Source organism: Oryzias latipes, chromosome 24 (genome assembly GCF_053564925.1).
Source record: "Oryzias latipes strain Hd-rR chromosome 24, Olatipes_Hd-rR_3.1".
NCBI classification, from domain to species: Eukaryota; Metazoa; Chordata; class Actinopteri; order Beloniformes; family Adrianichthyidae; genus Oryzias; species Oryzias latipes.
Genome location: NC_136260.1, coordinates 5,242,568 through 5,264,878, shown reverse-complemented (window position 1 = coordinate 5,264,878; position 22,311 = coordinate 5,242,568). Strand labels below are relative to the sequence as shown.

At 43.9% G+C, this 22,311-nt stretch overlaps 1 protein-coding gene across 5 annotated transcripts in view; it reads right to left on the bottom strand.

Annotated features, from left to right (window-relative positions):
- The window catches only part of LOC101159404 (ryanodine receptor 3), a 145,254-nt gene that overhangs the window by 5,236 nt on the left and 117,707 nt on the right, over positions 1-22,311 (bottom strand). For 3 of the 5 annotated variants that reach the window (XM_020714741.3, XM_020714742.3, XM_020714744.3), the window contains 31 exons: positions 22,113-22,207; positions 21,817-21,962; positions 21,435-21,522; positions 21,244-21,336; positions 19,051-19,218; positions 18,850-18,909; positions 18,648-18,782; positions 17,819-17,931; positions 14,763-14,859; positions 13,783-13,895; positions 13,658-13,709; positions 13,522-13,578; positions 13,343-13,442; positions 12,630-12,709; positions 12,469-12,545; positions 12,314-12,387; positions 9,534-9,548; positions 8,756-8,836; positions 8,591-8,679; positions 6,687-6,815; positions 6,485-6,589; positions 5,674-5,755; positions 3,798-5,077; positions 3,662-3,714; positions 3,425-3,587; positions 2,510-2,596; positions 2,232-2,429; positions 2,015-2,145; positions 1,892-1,934; positions 1,604-1,731; positions 89-149 (listed from right to left, as the gene is read on the bottom strand). In XM_020714741.3, the coding sequence (XP_020570400.2) occupies positions 89-149; positions 1,604-1,731; positions 1,892-1,934; positions 2,015-2,145; positions 2,232-2,429; positions 2,510-2,596; positions 3,425-3,587; positions 3,662-3,714; positions 3,798-5,077; positions 5,674-5,755; positions 6,485-6,589; positions 6,687-6,815; positions 8,591-8,679; positions 8,756-8,836; positions 9,534-9,548; positions 12,314-12,387; positions 12,469-12,545; positions 12,630-12,709; positions 13,343-13,442; positions 13,522-13,578; positions 13,658-13,709; positions 13,783-13,895; positions 14,763-14,859; positions 17,819-17,931; positions 18,648-18,782; positions 18,850-18,909; positions 19,051-19,218; positions 21,244-21,336; positions 21,435-21,522; positions 21,817-21,962; positions 22,113-22,207 (4,193 nt within the window). The remainder of the gene's footprint in view (positions 1-88; positions 150-1,603; positions 1,732-1,891; positions 1,935-2,014; positions 2,146-2,231; positions 2,430-2,509; positions 2,597-3,424; positions 3,588-3,661; positions 3,715-3,797; positions 5,078-5,673; positions 5,756-6,484; positions 6,590-6,686; positions 6,816-8,590; positions 8,680-8,755; positions 8,837-9,533; positions 9,549-12,313; positions 12,388-12,468; positions 12,546-12,629; positions 12,710-13,342; positions 13,443-13,521; positions 13,579-13,657; positions 13,710-13,782; positions 13,896-14,762; positions 14,860-17,818; positions 17,932-18,647; positions 18,783-18,849; positions 18,910-19,050; positions 19,219-21,243; positions 21,337-21,434; positions 21,523-21,816; positions 21,963-22,112; positions 22,208-22,311) is intronic. The other 2 variants (XM_020714743.3, XM_020714745.3) reach the window with 1 other exon arrangement.

Here is a 22,311-nt window from a genome sequence, read left to right as displayed (position 1 = left end):
GAGGAGGGCGGGATTATTTGATTGGGTTGAGAAAACACTTATTTTGAAAAGTATTGTGAATAATAGCTTCCACCACAGCTAAACTCACATTGTCAGTCAAAACCACGCCCATCTTCCACATGTGGTATTTGGTATCAATGGAGCTAAACCTGTTGATGAAGACAGAAGGTTTGAGATCATTTAAAGATACTTTTAAAATAAATCCATAATTGTACTGATATCTGATCTGTTTTCTGCTACTTGATTTTATCTTCATTATTACATTTTATATTCAGTTGGTTGTAGTTCACACTTGAGATTTTTATTCACAAACGATTAAAGTTCTTTTCTAGACACCTCTATAATACTAACGTGAAGTTATAATTATAGTTAAAACTATATTTCTAACTTGAGATAGAGAGAAATGAGCAAAATCATGGATAACGTCACCATCTACAATGTCCCCATCTGGTGCCATGGCTGCTGTCATGGTTACTTGGCTTTGTGTCCTACCATACCTCCCTAAAAACCAAACTAAGTTGGGTTGCTCATGTTCTCCAAGATGTTCTGAGCTCGATGAACTAAGCATTTAACTGAACAAGAAGACAAGAAGAAGCAGGTGATGAGGAATTTTTTTAGACCTCAACCCTTGTGCTATCCTAGGCACTTTAACATTGGGAGTGGGGTCATCTAGACCCACTAGACCAGGGGCGGCGAACAAGTTTGTCACCAAGAGCCAAATTTTTTCACAGAGTCAAAGAGCCACAACACACACTGACCTGGCAAGACACACACACACACACAAACACGCAATAAACCCTTGTGCTATCCTAGGCACTTTAACATTGGGAGCTGGGTCATCTAGACCCACTAGACAGTGCTCTGAACCTGTCTTTGTGTTTATTCATGTTTGACCCTCTCGCGTGTTTCAAGGTAATAAACAGGGACTGGCAGACATAAATTGAGGAGAACATCGACAGCAGCTTGAGAGCAGCTCTTTTACACACAGGTATTTTTCCATTCTCCAAAACGTAACAGAGCCTTCTTTCAAAGAGATTTCAGCTCAATCATCTCCAATTCTCGCTGGCTCATCAGTGACAAGCGGGGATCTCAGGCAGTCAATCTCTGCATTACAGGATCGCGTATGTGTCGGGAGCAGCATCAAACACACACTGCCAAATTACTTTTTTTATTATTTAGTTTTAATACCCTCTGGTGGATTTGAGTGTGTTTTAAGAGGGAAAAACCTATGAAATCAAGCACAGTATATAGAAAATATAATGAGACGCAAAGAGCCGCACGCTCATGCGCATGCGGCTCGAGAGCCGCGTGTTCGCCACCCCTGCACTAGACAGTGCTCTGAACCTTTTTTCTTCAATGGTTTGTCATCTTCACTGGTGTCCATGGATTACATGAAATCTTTCCACCTTTATCCACCTTTGTCATGGTAGGGAGAACACGTCAATGTAAAGGTGGGGTCATCTAAGGTAGCACAAGGGTTAAACCCAACGACTACTTTTGACTTGCAAAAGAGGAACCGACTCCACTTTCAGCGCAGACCTACAGGTTGTTGCGGGGATTCTCATGTTTTCATTGACAACTGGGAAGACCGTAGAGTTCTCACCAGGACACCAAGGAGGCCTCCTTCTCCACCGTCTCCACTGTTGGGTCAAAGTCTAGAGCAGATTTATCCAGACCCAGGAGTTCAGCGATGCGTTCAGCCCCATACATGTCGCCATATTTGTTGATGACCTACGTTCATTAGAGGCATTAATGATCAGGGCATATCTTAAAATCCAGTAAATTTAAATGTGGAAACAATGGAATGGAAACAACCAGAAGATAGAATAACAGGAATTGAATGAACTGAGTCCCAGTGAATTATCACAGAAACCCTCATGAACATGCTCACCTTGCGCTTAATAAACTTGTCCCAGTAATTGTTCGGGAAAGACCTGAAATGACAGTGAAGAACTTTGGCTCTGGGGATCAAGAGTTGTGCTCGACCAAAACCAAACCTGAACCAAAGACTCACGGAGTGTTGATGACGAGCCGATCCCACTGACCCTTGATGTCATCATCAGAAGGTTGTTCAGTGATGTACAAACCATCAAACTCAAGCTTCCTGGCGATCTCCTTTTCCCTTTTGAAGACCACCAGAGGAACCTAGGAGTAACGCAAGATCTCCACATGTACGACAGTCAAGGAAAAACGGACCGTGGAAGTGTGCAATGGGTTGTAAAGATCCGTACCTTCAGACAATAGTAGCCGAACAGACAGAGGAGCGAGATGACTGTGTGGAAAACCGCCAGGAAGCGCAGCGCTGGCTGCATGTAACCTGTGCTCTCCTGAAGCACAAACTCATCCATGTCAAAGAGCGTGTTCTCGTCACCTTCATCCTCACTCCAAGGGTTCTCATCCTCTTCCTCCTCCACAATCTCTTCAGTGACCTAAAGAACAGGATCAGTTAGATTGTTTTCTACCAGCACAACGCCTGATTTGCATTGTTCAAGCTCCACAACTTTGTTACCTTATAGAAGAGCAGGATGAAGTTGATGGCAAAGCACACAAACAGAGCCAGGAAACGGAGGTTGTAGAAGTTACGAGCCAAGTAGTTCTGTCAAAAAAAGACATTTAAGTAACAAGATTACTGTAAAAAAAAAAAAAAAAAAAAAAGACTATCCTCTTACTTAGTGGTTCCCAACCTTTTTCAGACCACGGACCAGTTTAAGCTCAGACAAAATTTTCATGAAACGGTCTGTTCAATGTTTTTTTTTTTTTTTTTTATCCCAGTTTTCCTAAACTTTTGAGACTAAATTTGAACTTCATTCTCTGTAAAATATCTGCAACTGTATTTGTACTTTATACCATGTCGGAACCATTCAAATGTGTGTCGACTGACTTTTAATGTGCGACGCACAATTTCAAATTAAAGGTAAATATATTCATAAACGTGAATCCACCGTTTGAACAACTTTATTAGCAGCATCCTGGTGACATTAGACAACCGGTTACTGAATATTCTGCATTATTGTTATGGTCTGTGGGAACAACTGTCACAATATATCCATATTTGGAAAAATATGGATTGGAGAAATTTCTTTTATTTTGAAGTCAGCGGCTCTTGTCCCGTTTCCTTACTGGATCTTTTCTGCTAAAAGAAACTTTCCTAATACGTTTGTTTTCTGTTTTCTTTGTTGGCTTGGAGATTTCAAATTAGCGATCCGTGCAGCCGCTTGATGCCAGTAGTGCATGGACTTTCGACACGTGACAGAGCGACTTGATATGCGTTGGTTGTGGTGGAGAGAAGACAGACGTTTTCCAAAATGAAACTTCCTTCAGAACAATAGTGGGACGTATTTTTTTTCTCTGCTCCACGGACCAGTACCGGTCTGTGACCCGGGGGTTGGTGACCACCGCTCTAACATAGTTGCAGCAGACTCACCAGCATCTTGGTCAAATAGACATCAAGAACAGCAAAGATGGTCGACATAAAGGCAGGGGAGGCTTCTTTAGGCTGGCTGGATCTTGTTCGAGGTTTCTCCTGAGCTGCTGGCTCCTTCACCTCCTCTTCTTTTGGCTTATCCTCCTTCTCTTGGTTCTCTGAGCTGTATCGGTGACATGCCTTCAGAGTTTGGAACCTGCTTGGACTGCTGGTAAAAGGTGAAGCCATCATACTCACTCTGCTTTCTCTTTTCCACTCTCGATGGTATCGGCCAGCTTGGAAGACCCTTTCTAAAAGCAAAAAGCAGAAGATATGGGAAACGCCACAAGAAAATCAAAGCAGTCAAGAGAATTTCAAATGTTTTCTGACAAACCTTTTTGTGATCTGCAGCAGAAGAATCTGAACTTAGCTCAGAAACATCTCCCAGGCCAGGCTCCACATGCTTCCCTCCTTCTTTTTTAGGTGCCAGCATTTCCATCATGGTGTCCACCTCTACGATATCTCCAGTGGGCGCCGTGGCTGTGTCTATGCTTCCTGATGACTCTGTTGTTTCGGCTTTGTCTCCTTCCACCGTGTCTCCATGGATACCAAACTGAGTTGGTTCAGGCATGTGTCCCAGGATGTCTGTCACCTTCATGTTTTTGGCTCCTTCAACTAGACCTCCACCAAACATGGAGGACCAGATGATGTGGAAGAAACCAAATATGAGGCTGTAGATTCCCTTAAAGAAGCCAATAAAGATCATCCAGAAGAAGGAGAAGAAGCCGGTGATCATTTCCTTCACACTTAGTTTTCGGATTTTCTTAAACTGCTTGCGTAGATTTTTAATGGCAAAAATCTGACGGACATCTGAGATCTTCTTCTTCAGCGAACGGCATGCAGTGGTAAAGGCTGAGGGGGACTCGAGGGCTCCATCTTCATCTCCAGCCAGCTCCTCCAGGAGGCTGTGCTCTTCTTCCTCCTCCTCTTCCGGCTGCTCAGCCACATCAGGTTCAGAGATTTGTGAGGCCAGCTGCATCTCAAAGATGGTGTCCTCGCAGAAATTCACAAACATCTCCATCTTCTCGCTCTCTCCACCCTCATTAACCACGTCAAAGATGAACTGGCGTTTGGATTCCTTGACTTGTGGCTTCTCCCACTGCTCTCTGCTGGACTCGCTGATCTCAAAGTAAACCCTTTCAATTCGCTTTGCGCTGCCCAGAATTTCAATACGACCCAGGTAAGGCTCAAAGTAGCTCAGCACGCTTTCTGCCAGGTCCAAGAAGGTGCTGAGCCGGGAGTCGTGGGGCATGTGTTCGGACAGGTTGGTCAGCAGCACGGCAACATTGAAGCCAATGTCTTTGGCCGGCTCGTGGAAGCGCTCCACAAACTCCTTGTAGTTGAACATGTCGTTCTCGTCTGCCTTTGCGCATGAGAGCAGGAACTCGATCTCTGACTGGGTGTACTGCTTCTGGCTCTCCATTGACTTCTGGAACTCTTTGGTGGAAATGATGCCTTTAAACTCGGGGTCGTACTCTCTAAAGTTGTCAGAGGTTGTTAGATCCTTCAGCTTCAGGAACATGTCGAAAAACTTGAGGATCATCTCTACATTGTTGGAGGACTCCACCAGGGTGTCGACCATCTGCTTTCCGATGGTTCCGTTCACCACGTTACCTGAGAGGGCGGAGACTCTGATAATGTCATGGTAAATGCATGTGCTTCAGACACCTTAGCATAATACTCTGACCATGGAAGGATAATCACTTTTCCTCCAGACACAGAGCAGAAAAACTCTGTGTACCATACGTGCTCTGAGCATTGGAGGAACCAACTGTTCAATAATATAGGCTAAATGCCAGACAGACACTTTCCTCTGAAGACATTAAGACGACTTTTACCCTCAAATTACTGGCTGTTGAATGTCTTTCAAATGTTTGTGTGGTAGTAGAGCTTAGAGCTCCTCACTAACATCAACTTTTCTTAAAAACCATTCAAACGGCACAAAAGTGGGGGCTTCATGTGTTCTGCTTTCTGCCCCTTCAACCCTCCCTGAACTAATTATTCAACAGTTTTCTTGATGTAGCTCCACCACAAAGTTCTAGTTTTAAAGAAGTGGTAAAAAGACCAAATGGCTGTAATGTGTGTTCAATCAGACGCCTTTGTTCTTCCAGAGTATGAAATGGCCTTTAAGCACCTCATGCTTGCTTTTCTTTCATCACCTTTTATTTGCACAATGGCCAAAACAGTTTTTCTTTTCTTTTGTCACTTACCCTCAAGGAGAGACAACAACATGACAACCATGTCCTTCTGTAGGTCCATCAACTCCTTCAGCAGCTCTATCTGACTGGCATCCTGCGAGACATTAGGGCTCATCTGTAGTCTTTCTACACAGACTCAGGAAAAACTCAAATCCTCTTCAACTAGTCCCGGTTTTTAACCCAGCAAATGTTGCATTACAGCAGAGTAAAGATTTTATCCGACAGTACACCCCACAGTGGCAGTAGGGGGCCTAAAAGCAGCCTGAGCTTAGTAGAGAGGGTCTCTGATTTGTAAGGTGTGGTACGTCAGAGGGATTGCTCTATTGAAATGAAATCAACATGCTTAAACAAATAATGGTTTTGTGATAAATCGTTTAAATACCCGTACCCATGTGACCAAGGCTTTAATTGCTATCAAGGGTTTTTTGACACATTACAAAATCCCAGCTGAGATTTGCATCCATGGTGTCAAATTAAATAACTGCAGATTATTAACTACAATTGTTTGTGGTGACCTAAAAACATGGATGATGTTATTTACAGTTTAATTGTTCTAGAGGCTAGAAGCTAAAGTGACATCCACCTTCTGTGGATGGATGTCTCCAACATGGTGGACAAAATTCAAATTTAAAAAAACAAACAGATCCTGAAGTCAAGAATATAAGTCTATTTCAAGTGTTTTTTTCACATGAGTGATATATTTTCCCACAATGCTTTGCTTGCTGAGTAGCATGAAGACTTTTTTGTTGTTGTTCAATTGTCTCACTGAAAGTATTAACACTTTATATTCTAGGGAAAAAAATCAGAGGAAGAAATAAAATACCTGAGACAGTTTCATCTGCATGTTGGCAAACACGTGCAAAAAACCCACGACGGCGTCCCACAGTCTGCTGTGAGCCAAACTCTGCTGGTTCCCAATGCACGGGCCCTGCAGGGAGGAGAGGAAATGTTTACACAGGAAACTGTTGTGATCAATATTCTCATCAAACCGAGTGTAGACCTAAACTTCTGAGCTTCCTCCCCACCTGAATGTACTCAGTCAGTGAGTTGAAGATCTGTTTTGCTACAGCCAAGGCCTTGGAGAAGTTCAGCCTTCCAGTCTCATCGATGATATCTTTGCCAGAGTAGTACCAGTAGAAATCACTGATGGATTCCTGAGAGAAATCATCCCGTTAGCTGTTAAAACACTTGCTAACCTGTGTTACAGGTCGGGCAAATAAAGACTGAAACCCTTGTGCTCTCCTATGGGGTCAAGATGACCATTGACGTGTTCTTCCCACCATGACAAAGGTGGATAAAGGAGGAAAGATTTCATGTAATCCATGGACACCAGTGAAGATCACAAATCATTGAAGAAAAAAGGGTTCAGAGCACTGTCTAGTGGGTCTAGATGACCCAACTCCCAATGTTAAAGTGCCCAGGATAGCACAAGAGTTAAAGTGATCCACAGCCAAATCTTAGTGTCTGTCTGAGAAAAAAACATCTGAGCATTTCTGATGTTTATTTAAAAGATTGGAAACAGAAAGGGGTTTATACAAATTTACACCCTGGTTACCCGAAAATACATACCGGTAACCTCTTTTTGTGATAGTAAAACCTGTCCAACGCAAAAGTCCTTCATCGCTCATCTGTTTGCTCAGTTGTTGGACAGAACAAAAAAACAAAAAAAGATTGGAAATGTTTGTAACCATGGGTACAACATAATTTTGCTATAAAATTGCTGTATTGGGGTTAATGGAGTCTCCACTAAAGCCTGGGTCTGCTGCAGGTATACACCTGTTTTCTGATGTTTGTCCCTGAAAGCTTGAGGTCAGAGCAAAGAGTGAAATGGAGTAAAACAGGGGAGTAGCTGATGCAAGTCCAGTGCATTTTGGGCAGTAAAAAAGCAAAAGGACACAATTTGCTTATTTCTTTTTTTGGCAATGGGTTAGGGTGGTGTTGTCAGGAGGTGAAGACAGAGTGGTCTAACAGCTGAGGATGTAAACCAGTTTTTTTCAGCTTTACCTCCTTGGTTTTGGTCAGCATCACTGCAAACTGTTGTAGATTCAAATGTTTGGTCCTCAAGTGGGAAACATTTGGGCTTTTGGTTCCACTTTCACCCAAGCTACAGGACAATCTCACAGCAAAATTGTGTTGACTCAGACGGGTAACCATGGTAACCCCCCATTTCAGTGACATTAAAATTCTTTCTGTGTATTTTTTGCAATCTAATTTCAAGTTAAATTAACTAACTGCAGTTCATATTGGGCAAAAGGACTTTAATTTGTTTTTACCTTTTTAAATACGACATGTATTTTATTTACCCTTTAAAGCTCCAGTGAGTACATTTTTTGGACAGCATAACTCGTCAACCGTTTACGGAGTAGCAGCCTTACACTGTTATACAATGCTTTACATTAGTATTGTTGCTTATCAGTGCAAAGCTTCTACGAAAAGCCGCTTTATTCCCCGCATCAGAATCAGCTGATTGGTCAAAGAGCGTGCGTTATTTAGGTGTCGCTGGTGACAGCTCCGTTGGTAAAGGGTTAATCCAAATTCTTCTTACTACAAGTAATAATTTACTTTATAAAAGTTGTAAATTCATCACAACAAACATAACCCGAATCTCCCTGAATCTAAGGGAGATGAACTAATTTGACAACAAACGAGACAAATATAGAGTCTTGATGATGAGTTCAGATGGACCACACTGTTCTAATTTGATGGAAAGAACGTCTGCATGTTCTTGTAGAAGTTTGAGGAACTAGATCTTCTTCACACACTGGTGCGTTCTTGGTTGTCCGCTCCAATCACTTCTTCTCATCACAGCTGCTGTGGCGTTTCTACTCTAGGGTTGGAGTCATGGCTCTGACCATTAGTCATGTTTGCATCCAAACTGAACAAGTGATCCTGTTTTTTTTAATCATTTTTCCCCTCAGACGATGCTCACCTGAAGACGGAGCAAATAGTCCACAGTGCTAATAATGATGTTCACTGTGGTTGTGTTTCCTGTCTGGGTTCTCAGGAAGTTCTGGAAATCTGAGAACGATAAATATGATGTTAAAGTAAACATTGATCTGTAAAGGAAACATAAAAATGGTGCACGTAGCCTCACCTCCGTTGTGTCCCTCACAGAGAAGTTGCAAGAAGCGGAAGAGATCTTTGGTGAACTCGTCATTCTGCAGCACCTTGGAGCCTTGAGAGGACAAGCGTCTTGGTGAATTCAGTTGAAGCTCCGCAGGAGGAAAATAACTTTCTATTTACTCAACATGACGGGCCAGCGTAATGTGTGGAAACCCCCTCCAAAGCATTAACATGAGGCAAGCAGGCCAGGTCTCATGTTCAAAACACTGTTGAAGTCCAAAGCCTTTAGATTGCAGAATGACAACTGAATCCAAAGAGCTGTTTGCCTCAAATGCTCTTACTTTAAAAAAAAAAAGAAACACCAGGACATTTCCATAAGCTGGAGGAAGCTTGATAACTTTCACATGCAGGCCGCCGCTGGGCCTGATCAACACTAAGAAAAGCAGCGGATAGGCGAGGTTATAGAACTATACGACAAGAAAAAAACCATGTGAAAGTTAGAACTATGTGGAACCAGCTTTGTGAAAAAGGCCCCAAATCCAAAGCAAGACAAAGCTTTGCTTAAGCTGTGGACTAGCCCACAGACCTTCAGTCAAACCTGGGGGGTCGGTGGCACTGACAGACCCACAAGGACATTAGTACACGTTAACCCAGAGATGATGAGAACAAATGACAACAGGACAAGCATGCAGTGTTTCCCTACAGATGTTTTTGCGAAGGAAAAGCGGAAAAAATAGACTACAACAATGGAGGGGGGCATTCAGGGAGGAAGCACAGCCATGTCAGGATGATCTAAACTTGTTATTTACCCCGTCCAGTGTGGGCTGCCATCGATGGGTTTTTATAGAGATGGGAAGGAGACGAACAACACACCAAGGACACAAGCAAAGAGAGAGGACAGGCGGTTACCAAACGAAGAGAGATGAATCCATCCGTCACAAAAGAAAAACAGAGACATGCGGTTAAAAAGGAAAAAAGGGGAAGTCTGTGCTGCTATAGAAAAAAAGACCAGAGAAAGTTACCTGGGAGGTACAGAGATGCAGGTAGTAAGAGTGAGTTATTAAACACAAACTCAGTGGAGATGTTTAGAGGACTCAGTAATGAAAAGGACAAACAGAGGTGGAGGTGAGAAGCATCAGATGAATAAAAGAAAAAGGAGACACATTTCCCTCAAACTGCTAAAATCATGTCAAATCTGTGTCTGGAGTTAACACCCTTTATCTGCAAAAACAACTCCACTCAGCATCAGATGTGGAGGGGGCCTTTGATGGTTGGTGGTTCCAAAACAGTGAAGAACAAACCCCACATCTAGCGTCGACCAAGAACCATTACAGCAGACAGCACACATGTGACGTCAGCAAAAACTGATCAGTCCATCATTTCAGTCCAATGTGTGGAAACACTTTAAATAAAGTCATGTGACCATCCAGTGTCTAGAATGTTCTAAGAATGTTCCCTTTGGATTCTTTGGAAGTGGAAAAACAACAGTGGACTGAACTTTAGGAAACTAACATGTGAATGGATTTGACATTCATTCTAGTTTACTTGTTTATTTGGACACATATTTCATTTACATTTGATGATCTGGAAGAAATCCAAGAATCTGGAAAACTTCACTATTCAGTAGCAGGAATTTCTGTCTGAGTCTCACTGCTGGAAGTTTTAGATAAAGATGTCCTGGATCCATTTCAGGTCAGAGAATCAGATCGTTCAAAATGAACCAAAATAGACTGAATCGTATCATTAATCACAAATTATGGTATTAATCGAATCGTTGATAAAACGAATGCTTACACCCCTAGGAAATACCCACAATGAGTGAGCAGCTACTGTGGAGAGAAAAATCCTAAAAATAACAAAAAACAAAATAAATACCAGTAAGTAAGTGCAATGATGAAATGCATTCATGAATTTCATGATGTTAGATAAAAATGATCTCAAAAGATCTGCTGAGTGGACAGTACATGTGGACAAATGGACAAAGCTGTGCTTCTTACTCTGACATACATGTCTGTGGTGTGCCTGGACCACAAGCTGAAACTTTTTTCTGCTGTTGTCACAGTAGAGGTGAGTTATAATAATAATAATGGATTGGATTTTTCTGCGCTTTTCAAGACACCCAAAGCGCTTACCTTGTGTCCATTATTCATTCACTCCTCATTCATACTTGGTGATGGTAAGCTACGGTTGTAGCCACAGCTGCCCTGGGGCAGACTGACAGAGGCGTGGCTGCCAGTTCGCGCCTACGGCCCCTCTGACCATCACCGGGATCATTCAAGCACATTCACACACCAGTGGAGCCACACTGGAGGCAAGGAGGGTGAAGTGTCTTGCCCAAGGACACAACGACATTTTGGCTGGTGGGAGCGGGGATCGAAACCGCCAACCCTTCGATCATTGGACGACCTGCTCAACCACCTGAGCCACTGCCACTGTATGGTAGCCTTTGTTGCTTATCCAATGGTTGGTATATGTGAATGTCCTACGCTTTTAACCCTTGTGCTATCCTAGGCACTTTACCGTTGGGAGTTGGGTCATGTAGACCCACTAGACAGTGCTCTGAACCTTTTTTCTTCAATGATTTGTGATCTTCACTGGTGTCCATGGATTACATGAAATCTTTCCACCTTTATCCACCTTTGTCATGGTAGGGAGAACACGTCAATGGAAGGGAGGGGTCATCTAAGATAGCACAAGGGCTAAGGGTCACCACAGACATTCAATTACAAATTTAGTTTCACATCAGATGTCTTTCTAGACCCAAACTGTCTTTGACTAATCCAAAACCAGCTGGTGATGAGCAGACTGCAAGGTCATTGGTCCTGTCATGACAGACCCAGACCGTCAGAGATAAATAAGCCTGACGGTTAGGAATCTGCTGTGGATTTGTGGTATTTCCACTTCAACTTCCGGTCCTAACTGGAGCACTTCAGAATCCTCATCAGCATTTTCTTTAGCTATATTTATAAAAAGTAAGATTCAATGATACACCATTGTTGCATTTTTTGAGAAGGCAATATGCGTAAAAAGTAACACAAAATGACTTGTAAATTCTAAAAATAACGTTTCACATTTCTGAAGTGAAGTTTCAGCTAAAGCCAAATCAAACTGGGATTCCATTTTCAGCAGAATGGGGAATCGCTGTTCAGCCACTCTGTTTCTTATTGGACCAACCCTGCTGATCAATGTTTTGGAATAATAAATGCCAAAATGGCTTCAACCACGTAAGCATGTCAACAAGGGTTGAAGTTAGTTGAAGTGTTTTGGTACCTAGAAGAGATCTTTCTGGAATGGGATGTCATGCGTTTAAAGTCCCGAGCTGTTTCTAAGGGGTGAAAGGTCCAGTTTATCACACCAAAAAGAGATTGCATTTCATTTTTTGCATAGCTTTGTCCTTTATATACTTTAAAGGAAAAAAGCTTCAAATCAAAATTTGCCTTGACATTTTCATCATCTTAAAGCCAAGCAGAAACATTATCCTGCCCGTTTCCTGAAATCTGAAAAGACTGAGGAAAGCAGTGAAAGGTTGAGCGTGTCAGCCGCACTGAAGTGAAAAGTTCTTTGTGAAATATCCCGTCCCATTACTTACATGTACCTTCCTCTGTCACCATGCCAAGTCCTTCAGCTTTGTTCTGCCTCTCAAATGCATTCAAGTCCAGGACACTGGAAGAGTAAAACTGTAAAGTTAATCGAAACGACCAGCAGAGGCTTTGGTGGTGCAGCCACAAGTGTCACATGGTCGACCTGCACGACTGCATCAGTCCTGAGAGACTCTTGAAAAATCCCGCGTCCCTTTTTTCTTTTAGATAATCGAGCATTTTCTGTGCAGAGGAGAGAGAAAAGCGTTTTTAAACTGAAATGTCATAACAGAGATCAGAAATCGAATAATGCTGAAGGTCTTTAACCTGCTGAACGTGCACGTTGCCTCCGTTGAGGATGGAGATTCCCAGTTTGAGGGTGCAGGTCACCATGAGACCCAAACGTCCTGACAGCAGACACAGAGGGACAAACTAAGGCGTTTCAGAAACTTGGTTTTAAATCAGTTTATTATAGACAAAATACAGGAATTGAAAACTGTAGAGACCTACTGCACATCTGGAGCCTCAAAACATCATTGATTTGGGGATGTTTTTGAAACTAAAAGGAGCCAGTAGTGTAGGCAAACCAAATCCTCTGGACGAAATGCCAAGATGCTGCAATGTTGACTGCATCATCCCTTAAACATTAAATCCTAACATTTCTCCATCAAGAATTTGCTTTAATTATACGTTTTCTACCATTTTTCATGAATTAATCAGTCAACCTTAAGCATAGCTACCTATATATACCCCTTGAGTTTACAGGGTAAATTTCATATTCAAGACACAGAAAAGTTGTATTCACAAGAGAAATGAGAAATACACAACTAAATGTTGTTTTCATATTTTTTTTGCAAAGTTGTGCACAACTTTATCCATAAGCATATGTTTCATTTTGACAGTTATCTTACCCCATAATTAGGCCTGTATGATTGTAGTTGTAAAAGGCAGACCTATAGCTCTGGACCGTCATTGGCTTTACATTGATCGATGTTGGGGGAAACAATAACACTTGAGGTGTGGAAGGACTTTGCGGTCACCTTTGCTGGCACCGATCATCTGCAGCACCATCTCGGCGGCTCCACGCGCGTGCAGCCTGGCCTGCTGATACAAGATCTTCTGCTTTTCCATCTCCTTCTCCTGTGTTCCAGACACACGCTTGCATCATTTCACCTGACAGAGCTGGCGAGGTCAGACCTGACAGTTTGAAGAAGAGCACCTCAAATGTCTTCTCTTTCCCTTCTTCTTCCTCTTCCTCCTCGTCCTCCGCACAGCTCTAGCAAAAGACCATGATTCTTCAAAAAATGTTTGTTCATGAAGGTCAGAGAGAAAATATCTTGAAACTACACGGGTACCTTTGCCATCATGTCTGCATATGCAATATACAAAGGATCTACTTCCAAGTGGCTGAAAAGAAACATCAGACAGTGAAATCAGTAAGTTCTGGGTTTTCAAAATGAGTCATCCCGTCGGTGCTGACCTTCTCTCTGTCAGGGCATTGTGGCTGAAATGGAGAATGAGCTGATGAAGAGGGTCAGGCTTGATGTCCGCCACCTCCTCCTCCTCTTCCTCCACAATCTTCATGGGGGTTTTCTGCAAAGAAAACGGTTGAGGAAGTAAGTTGACTGGTACCAGCGCCTTCCATCGGGGTACACGGAAGAATACTCAGTAGCTGATGAGCGTGCCCAGCATGCAGATGGAGGTTGGTCACTGAGCAGAGGACGGGATGTTGGAACAAGTCTTCAAACACATGCAGACCGAAGCAGGAGGCTAAATGGTGACATGGATAATGAGGATCATAAAGATAATCTGACGGATCCAACAGGACCGACTCAAACTGGATCTGGGGGTTGTTGTAGTCGTGGCCTTAGATCAGCGCTGCTCCGTCCCAGTCCCTGAAGACCAGAGTCCTGCCGCTTTTTTTCAACCTCATCTTGGTCATCAGCAGGAAGCGGAGCATCTGACCCTTCTCCTGCTGATGACCTACTGTAAATTGGGGGGAAAAGTGGCAAAAGACCAGACCTAATGGGCGGAGACTCCCCCCCCCCTCCATTTCAAACAGATTAGAAGTTTTCTGCACATGCTAACCTCCACAGAACGACGTGAGCATGCCACCGTCACACACTTACAGCGAAAAGACACGAATGGTCCACTGCTACAAACATCTGCTGCAGCGCGGCGCCTCCTTACCGCTGCTGCCGCAACCACAAAGCCTGCCTTTCTACAGCTGTGGGCGCCGGAGCTCGCCGGGCGTCTGCTGAGTCGCTCATGCAGCCTCTGACCCCTGACGGATCTCTGTCTGGGGGGTTTAGTGCACCTATAGCGGGGGCCCCTGGGCGCTTTGGTCCCTGCCTGCTCCCAAGGCTCGAGCGGGCTAAAGAAGCACTCTGCAAACAGGACTGGCAGAGGGGTGCCAACACAGGGCACGGGGGGCACAGGCAGGCCGAGCCCAGTACTTACTGCCAGGTCCTGAACTAGCTTCTCCTCAAAGGAGTACTCCTCTGCTTCTATCCAAAGTCTCTGATAGGCCGGGATGAAGAAGTTGATAGCACGATGCCTGGGAAGGGGAGGTGGGGGAGGTAGTTGGGAGGGAGGTACAGTGGAATTAGGGTGTGTTCTGGTGAGTTTGGAGGCAACAGGTAGGAATGTCAGGGGAAGGGGAGGTGTTCAGGAGGTGCGTTTCAGGCAGGGGGGGGGTTGTGATTGGTCAATGAGGATCCACTGGCTCCTCTGAATGGTCATACCAGGCCGCTGCAGATACCACCATCAGACTGAAACACTCCAGGGGCGATTGACGAACGCAGATGTGTCCAATCCTTTTTTTCTGTAAATACCCCTGCCCCACCTACTGCTCACTACCTGAAAGAGGGGGGTTCACCACTGAGAAGAAGCAAGTGTAGATGGAAAGGAAGCAGGCCTGATCGGACAAATCTGTTCCAACACATCGATGAATTTAGATCAAGTCTGCCCAATCCTGGTCTTAGATGGACCAATCTGCTTGTTTCCAGATTTTTGCCTGCTTCTTCTAATTATACCTTGGTCACAACATCCCTTACAGGTGGATCCAGGTTGTCTGCAGGTTCAAAATATGCAGACCTGTATGGAGCACTCAGGTGACCCGCACAAAATATCAAGGTTGTAGATTGCTTCGTGAACCCACATTTTTTCTACGGGCATGCTGCGGGCCACAGGTCATGGCGATCATTTATACGACACGTTAAGGTAAAGGAGGTGCGCTGCAGGTGTGTCGTACGGATTCAACCCTCTCTATGCAAGGAGCCTGTTAGTGGTGTTCACGCGATAAGTGTACACTCCTTGTGGGCAGCCTTAGAAATGAGTTTGAGTGGATATCCTATGAACACTTAGATGCCACGATCACTGTTGTAGTGTTTGCAACATCTGCCAGTATTCACACTAACAACTCATAAGAAGTAAGGGCAACGTATGACAGCATCAACCATTAGTTATAAGTGCGCCGGTATGGTGATCTGTGTCGCGCTGTACTGTAGAGGAGAAATGCATCTCTTTATGTTGGTGTGCTCTACAGCACAGAAGTTCACATTTAAATGTAAGACATGACTTTTTGTTTATTTTATTTTATGCATTTTCGTAGCGCTGGTAGCTATGCACTAATGCAGATGACGTCATTGTGGTAGTAACATCCAAATTTGAAGACAACTTTTTCCATATCTCTGCTTGGAGAGATAAATGTAGGGATAGGGAGAACCCATTGGGGTAGGGGTAACACCAACATAACACGACAATGGTATGTTCCATTTCTATGACATCCCTTGCCTGTACGAGCCTCGGACAACTGCAAGAAACATCTGTGTTCCTCTTAAGATGCAGCTACTCCTCTATACAGCTCCAGACCACCCAAAAACCCGTAGCACCCGCACAGGTCAACCCCAGGCTTTACCGGGATCCACTGATTCCAGTTTTAAAGACTGAACAAAAGCAGAATGGTAGATTCCAAGAACCAGAGTTAGACAGCACTGATCTAGAGTCATGTACCAAAGTTAGTGACCCCTCTGAGCAGCTGAAGTTTTTTCAAACCCTTCCTGTTCATGACATTGTTGCATTTGTCTTTGGCTGCTCCCCTTTACCTAAAAATGAAAAATGAACTGTGACTGAACCTGGTTTTAAACCAGCAACCTGCACGTCTACAGCTAAGTGCACCCCAGCCCTTGCGGCTTTTTCAGCCCTTTAACACCGGAACGGTGCTGACTCTTCAACTGTTTACGCGAACAGTGCAAGTCAACTGAAACTGTCTCTGCTTTCAACTCTTCAACTGTTTACTCAATTAACATAATTAAATAAATTATAAACATTGAGCTAAAGCTCCTGTGTTAAAAGGGTTGAGACAGAAATCTCCTTTCTTTATTTTATTCTGAGCTTCTTAAGACGTGGTTGTGGATCAGATCCAAAGCAAATCCTTGAACAGATGTGCAGCATCTGTCGGACTGTTCTAAAACGAGCTCCACAGATGTGCATGTTCACCTGATGCATTCTCACGTCTTCTTGACTTCATTTAGTTTTGATGAATTCAATGGTGAAACAGAATTACACAAAATGAGGTTTTCTCACTAAAAAAGCAAAAAAAAAACAACAAAAACCCAGAAAAGCTTCAACACAAGGCAAAAACAGGTATTGGTATTGTTTGATTGATCCAAGTGATCAGATTATCTAAACTGTGTTATATTCACATTAGTGACCAGCAAACCACATCAGCATATTACTTCAGGATAACCCCCCAAAACAGTTTTTTTACTGTTACTTTCCAGAATGCATGAGAATCATTTTAAATCCTTGAACATATGGAAACCACACTTAATGGTAGTTTTGGTTTTTACCTCAATACACTGAAACAGTTCTTATAGTATCACAAACCTAGGAATGAGAGGATCCACTCTCTGCACATGACTCACAGAGATGCAACGATGTGTTGGAAAACTGCCGATTATCACTGAAAATATAAACGTTCATGTAAAAAAAGAGATTTTGAATTGTTTTAAATTGAGTATTTGTCCTTTTTTATTTTCTCTTTTTTTTTACAGCAGAATCTCCAGCTCATTCTGAAGTTTAATCAGTCTTTAGCTCAGTCTGGATGACCAATCAGAATCAGCAGTGCAGAAACCGTTGGTGGGCGGGGTTTAACAGATGAAGGCCACGCCCTGCGGCGTCACTTTACCGTCAGCAGGGAGAACAGGCGGTCAAAGCTGGAGGCTTTGAATGCCCTTTCCAGCCAAACCTCCCGATAGCCATTCAGGAAGTAATTATTATTTTTGTATCTGGGGGGGGTTGAGGAAGTGTTATGCAAGAAAACAACACAGAGAGAGGGTCAATAAGGACAGGGTGATGGGTTTTGCACCAGCACACAGTCAAGAGAAGAATGGAGACCCACCCGCTCATGTACATGGTGACTGTTACGCACGGTTAGATCGGGACAAAGAAGAACCTCAAATAGGACGTTTCACAGGTCAGCAGGATCAGTGCGGCACCGACCAGGAGCTCACCTGGGGAGGTTGTAGAGAGGAGCCATGCGGAAACAAGCCACCACGGCGCGCTTCCGCTGCTTAGACAGCAGCTTCTGGACCACGCACTTCTTATTCCTCAGAGGCTGTTCCACCTGAGACAAAACACAGGTTTAGGCTAAAAAAAGGGGGAATCGTACGACTCCTTTTAAACAGAGACGACTGAACTTCTTTCTCTCTTTTTTTAAATTTTTATTTAACCAGGAAAGTCCCGTTGAGATTAAAAACCTCTTTTTCAAGGGAGTCCTGGCCAAGAAGCTTTTATGGTAGCTTTAATACTCCTTCACATAAATAACTTATCTCACGACTTTGGATAATAGTTTTCAAAAATCTACATTGAAGCAAAAAACTGTATTCAAATTTTTTTGGCTGGTGTCACAGGGCTATTATAACAGAGTAATCCTGTATGGAGATGTGGAGTGAACAAGCAGCTTTGACTCTGACTGTGAACTTTTTTGGGGAAATTAGCTCATATGTGCCACATTTCTCTGACAAAATGTAATCCTACTTTCTAAAAAATAAACAAACAAAATTTACAGTTATTCCCTTTACATTAAGAGGCATCGTCTTTAGATGTGTTTGCGTCACAGTGATCAGTGCAAACCTTTGATGCTTCCCGTCTTTTGCTTTTTTTATTCACTGACTGAACAAAAGGTGGACTAAAGGAAAAAACCTTTAGACCAAAACATTTGAAACAGAATCAAATAGGAATATTTGAAAGTAAGGACATCTGATGTTCAGCTGATCTGATGTGTGGTGGAGAATGGAGTCACTCACAAAGCGTGTGAGTTTGTTGGCAGTTGTGGTTTACCTGCTCCAGGTGGAAGACGGCAGCCGAGATGCTCTGGATTCTGTCCACTGTGTGTTCTGGGTTGGTCAGCTCGCCGCTCCTCACCACCACGTCTTTGTAAAGGTTCATCTGCCACTGCACCGCCGGGTCGTCCGACTGCCGACACGAGTTCAGGTTAATGGTGGGAAACAGCCGGTGTAGATCAGTCAGCGCAGTGACCCACCTTCTCCTGCAGGTGGAGGTTCTGCTGCAGATACTCCTTCACCTCATCATCTGTGTCTTTCTGAGGACATTCAAAGCAGGCAAATCAAGATGGAGATGAAAACTTTACAGTATCTTGGGATGCTTTTATTTTGACGTCACATCAAGCTTTCATAAAAACAGTCTGCTCACATTGTAATCTCCCTAGAAACCGTTAGCTCACCAAGCTGTAGCGGATCTTAGCCAAAGAGATGAGCTCCTGATCTCCAGGTGTGCACATGTTCAGGCCGATGGGCAGCAGCTTCTTCAGCGCAGCGACGATCAGCGACGTTTGGATGGAGTAGTACTCACCGCGACGACGCTTGTGCTTCCTTTCCTGGTCCCCTCCCGACTACAAACACAAGTAGGAGTTTTTAAAAAAACAGTTACTGTAAAGGTGAACCTTTTTACTACAAGAGTCATGGTTACATTCTACAACCAGAAATGTTGATTTTTTTAAATTACTGTAGTTCTTAAACGCCCAGCCCGATCCTCTTTTGATCTATTGTAAAAATGTTTCCAGTGGTCTTTTAAATATGATTACGCTGTTTTTTTTTTCTAGGACAGTTTCTGCAGAGCGGCAGGAGTTCGTTCGAAATTCACCTCTGAGTTGTGGGCAGGACTGTTGGCGTGGAGCAGCCCTATACACCCTCCCCTATCTGGAATTGAGAGCTATCTATTTACAAGCTCTCCCGCTACCTTACAGCTCCTCACACCCCACTGTTGCAGGAGATCAACGAGAAATATTGGAGCCATCCAGCCGTACAGTTTAGATCCAGATTCCAGCTCAGACGAGGAAAACAAACACGTGCATGGATCTATTTGTCCGACAGTCGATGCATCAGAATGGAGCAGAACAGAGAGACTGTGCCCACCCAGTGTATTTTTTACGTCATGCACAAGATCTTTTTCAAATCACGATTTATCATCTGATCCTGATTCACAACGATTTGAACTATAAAAAAATCCAAAATAAGATTCATCCATCCATCTTTTTTCCACTTATCCAGGACCAGGTTGCAAGGCAGCAGTCTAAGCAAAGATGTCCAAACTTCCGTCGCCCCGGCCAATTTCTCCAGCTCCTCTGGAGGGACCCCGAGGCGTTCTCAGGCCAACTAAGAGACGTAGTCTCCCCAGCGTGTCCTGGGTCTTTCCCAGGGCTTGCCCAAAACACCCCCCCAGGGAGGCATTCAGGAGGCATCAGAACAAGATGCCCATGCCACCTCAACTGGATTTTCTTGATGTCAAGGAGCAGAAATTCTACTCCGAGCTCTCTCTGGGCGACCGAGCTTGTCGCCCTATTTCTAAGGGAGCGCCCAGCCACCCTACGGAGGAAGCTCATTTCAGCCGCTTGTATTTTGGACCTCGTTCATTTGGTCATGACCCAGAGCTCATGACCAGAGGTGAGTATTGCAACGAAGATCGAACGTGAACCGCCACCTTAACGTGGTGGAGAGGTTTGAGAGTTCGAGGGGTCCCAGGAGCAAAGCTGTCTGGGGCTTTTGCCCCTGGTAGGGTCTCCCATGGCAGACAGGTAGTGGGTGTCGAGTCAGACAAAGAGAGGTTCTTCAATCAATGAATCAACCATTCTGTTGCGTTGCCCGGATTGGCGTCACCGGGGCCCCACTGTGGAGCCAGGGCCGGGGTTGGGGCTTGACTGAGGCTCCTCCCACAGGCCCCAGCACAATCAACTGACCTGGGATAACTTTCCCATGGACCCACCACCTGTGGGAGAGCTCAGGGGCCGGTGGCAGTCTCTGTGGTTTGGGTGGCAGTCGAAGGCGTGTGTCTCGTCAAACTCCGGTCATGGAACTTGACTTTCAGAAATGAGCTTAATCTTTTTTAGACGTCTCCTCCATCATTAGAAAAAGGCTACAAGATCATGTTAAAACACCCAAAACACAATTTTCATTGGAGTGGGTCTCTAAAGGACACATTATTTCCCAGGCTACATAATTTCACACTAATCCGGCTATCTTCTATGGTTACTTGCATAAATATTAATCTCAAAAAATATCTGCCGACAGTTTCAGATGGACTTGACCCAAAAACTGTTTTAACTGTTAACTGTTTACATTCCATTCTTTTCCAGCAGTGTGGCTCATATTTGTGCACTTATAAAGGATCTGCAAGCTCCTAACGTGACTTTCCTCTCAAAATGATATGTGAGGGGTTCTGCAAGTCTCCTTTGAGAGCCTTTTTCATTTAGTGCTTATTCAGCCTGCTGTGAAGTGAGATGGTGTACGTATCCCATGGTTCAATGACAACCAATTGTTTACATTTGTTTTCAACCCTGTTGTTCAATTGTTTGTGTTTCGTACAATGACTCCATGTGACATTCTATGTCAAGGAGAATGGACTGTGTTTGCGTCTTTACCTTGGACATCTTTGCTTTTCCTTCTTCGGTTAAGAAAGCCAAATTGTTGATCTCATTCTGGATCACAAAGTTCTGCTCCTCACGCTTAAAGTTCTGCATTTGGGAAGACAAAAAGGCTGTTTAGATGAGACTTTCGACCCAGCGATGAGATGTGGATGATAAATTAATCTTTACTGAGAAAGAACACCGACATTGGACTTGCACCAGAGGATGAAGATCTCAGCAACCATCTTGAACAGTTCGGTGGAGTCTGCATCTGGCTCCTTCAGCCATCTGGATCTGAAGGACAAAACCCACAGCAGAGTCACTGTGATTAGACGGTCGATGAACATGAAAGAGTCCTTAAAGAGGACAAAAATGGTTTTTCTCACAATTCCTAAACTTGAGTTAGAATTGTCAAAAGCATTTCTTTTTTTTTGAATTTACAGAAGAAACTCAGACTTTTCAGGTTTAGTTCAGAATGTTTAGTTTGAGTTACTTTAATTTAAGTTACAAGTAATTCTAAAATGAAGTGTTTTATTTTGGTGCACATTCTTTTAGCTCCAGACTTCAGATGAAGTGGGGCGTTTGTACCGGTTGTTGTCCACATATCGGATGAGCATGGGGTAGAAGGCATACAGGTCCCTCAACAGCATTGCAAACTCATCCAAGATGAGAAGCTCAGCCTCCTGGTTGTCTCCTTTACTGTCGGCTTTCAGTAGCTCCTCTTCAGCCACGACCTGCGATGGCAGAAACAGCAGCTCAGCTCCAGCGCTCATTTCCACACGTCAGACTCAGAAACATCTGAATGTTCGGATCCGTCGCAGCTGCACGCGTCTGCCTGCACATGAGCCGCTGTGACGCAGACTCCAGTAACTCTGGGCTCTCACCTTCACCGTCTTCTTCCGCAGTTTGTCCAGCGTGGGCAGGAAGTGGCTTCTCAACAGATCCGCCCCAGCTTTGCAGATGATTGGCTGGGAGTAGACTGAAGACACAGAGGAAGCAAATCACAAGTGAGTCTCAAAAGGGTATGTTTTGTGAAAATGGCCTCTCCTTTGGAGGCGTCTGAGGATATGGACTCAAAGGCGT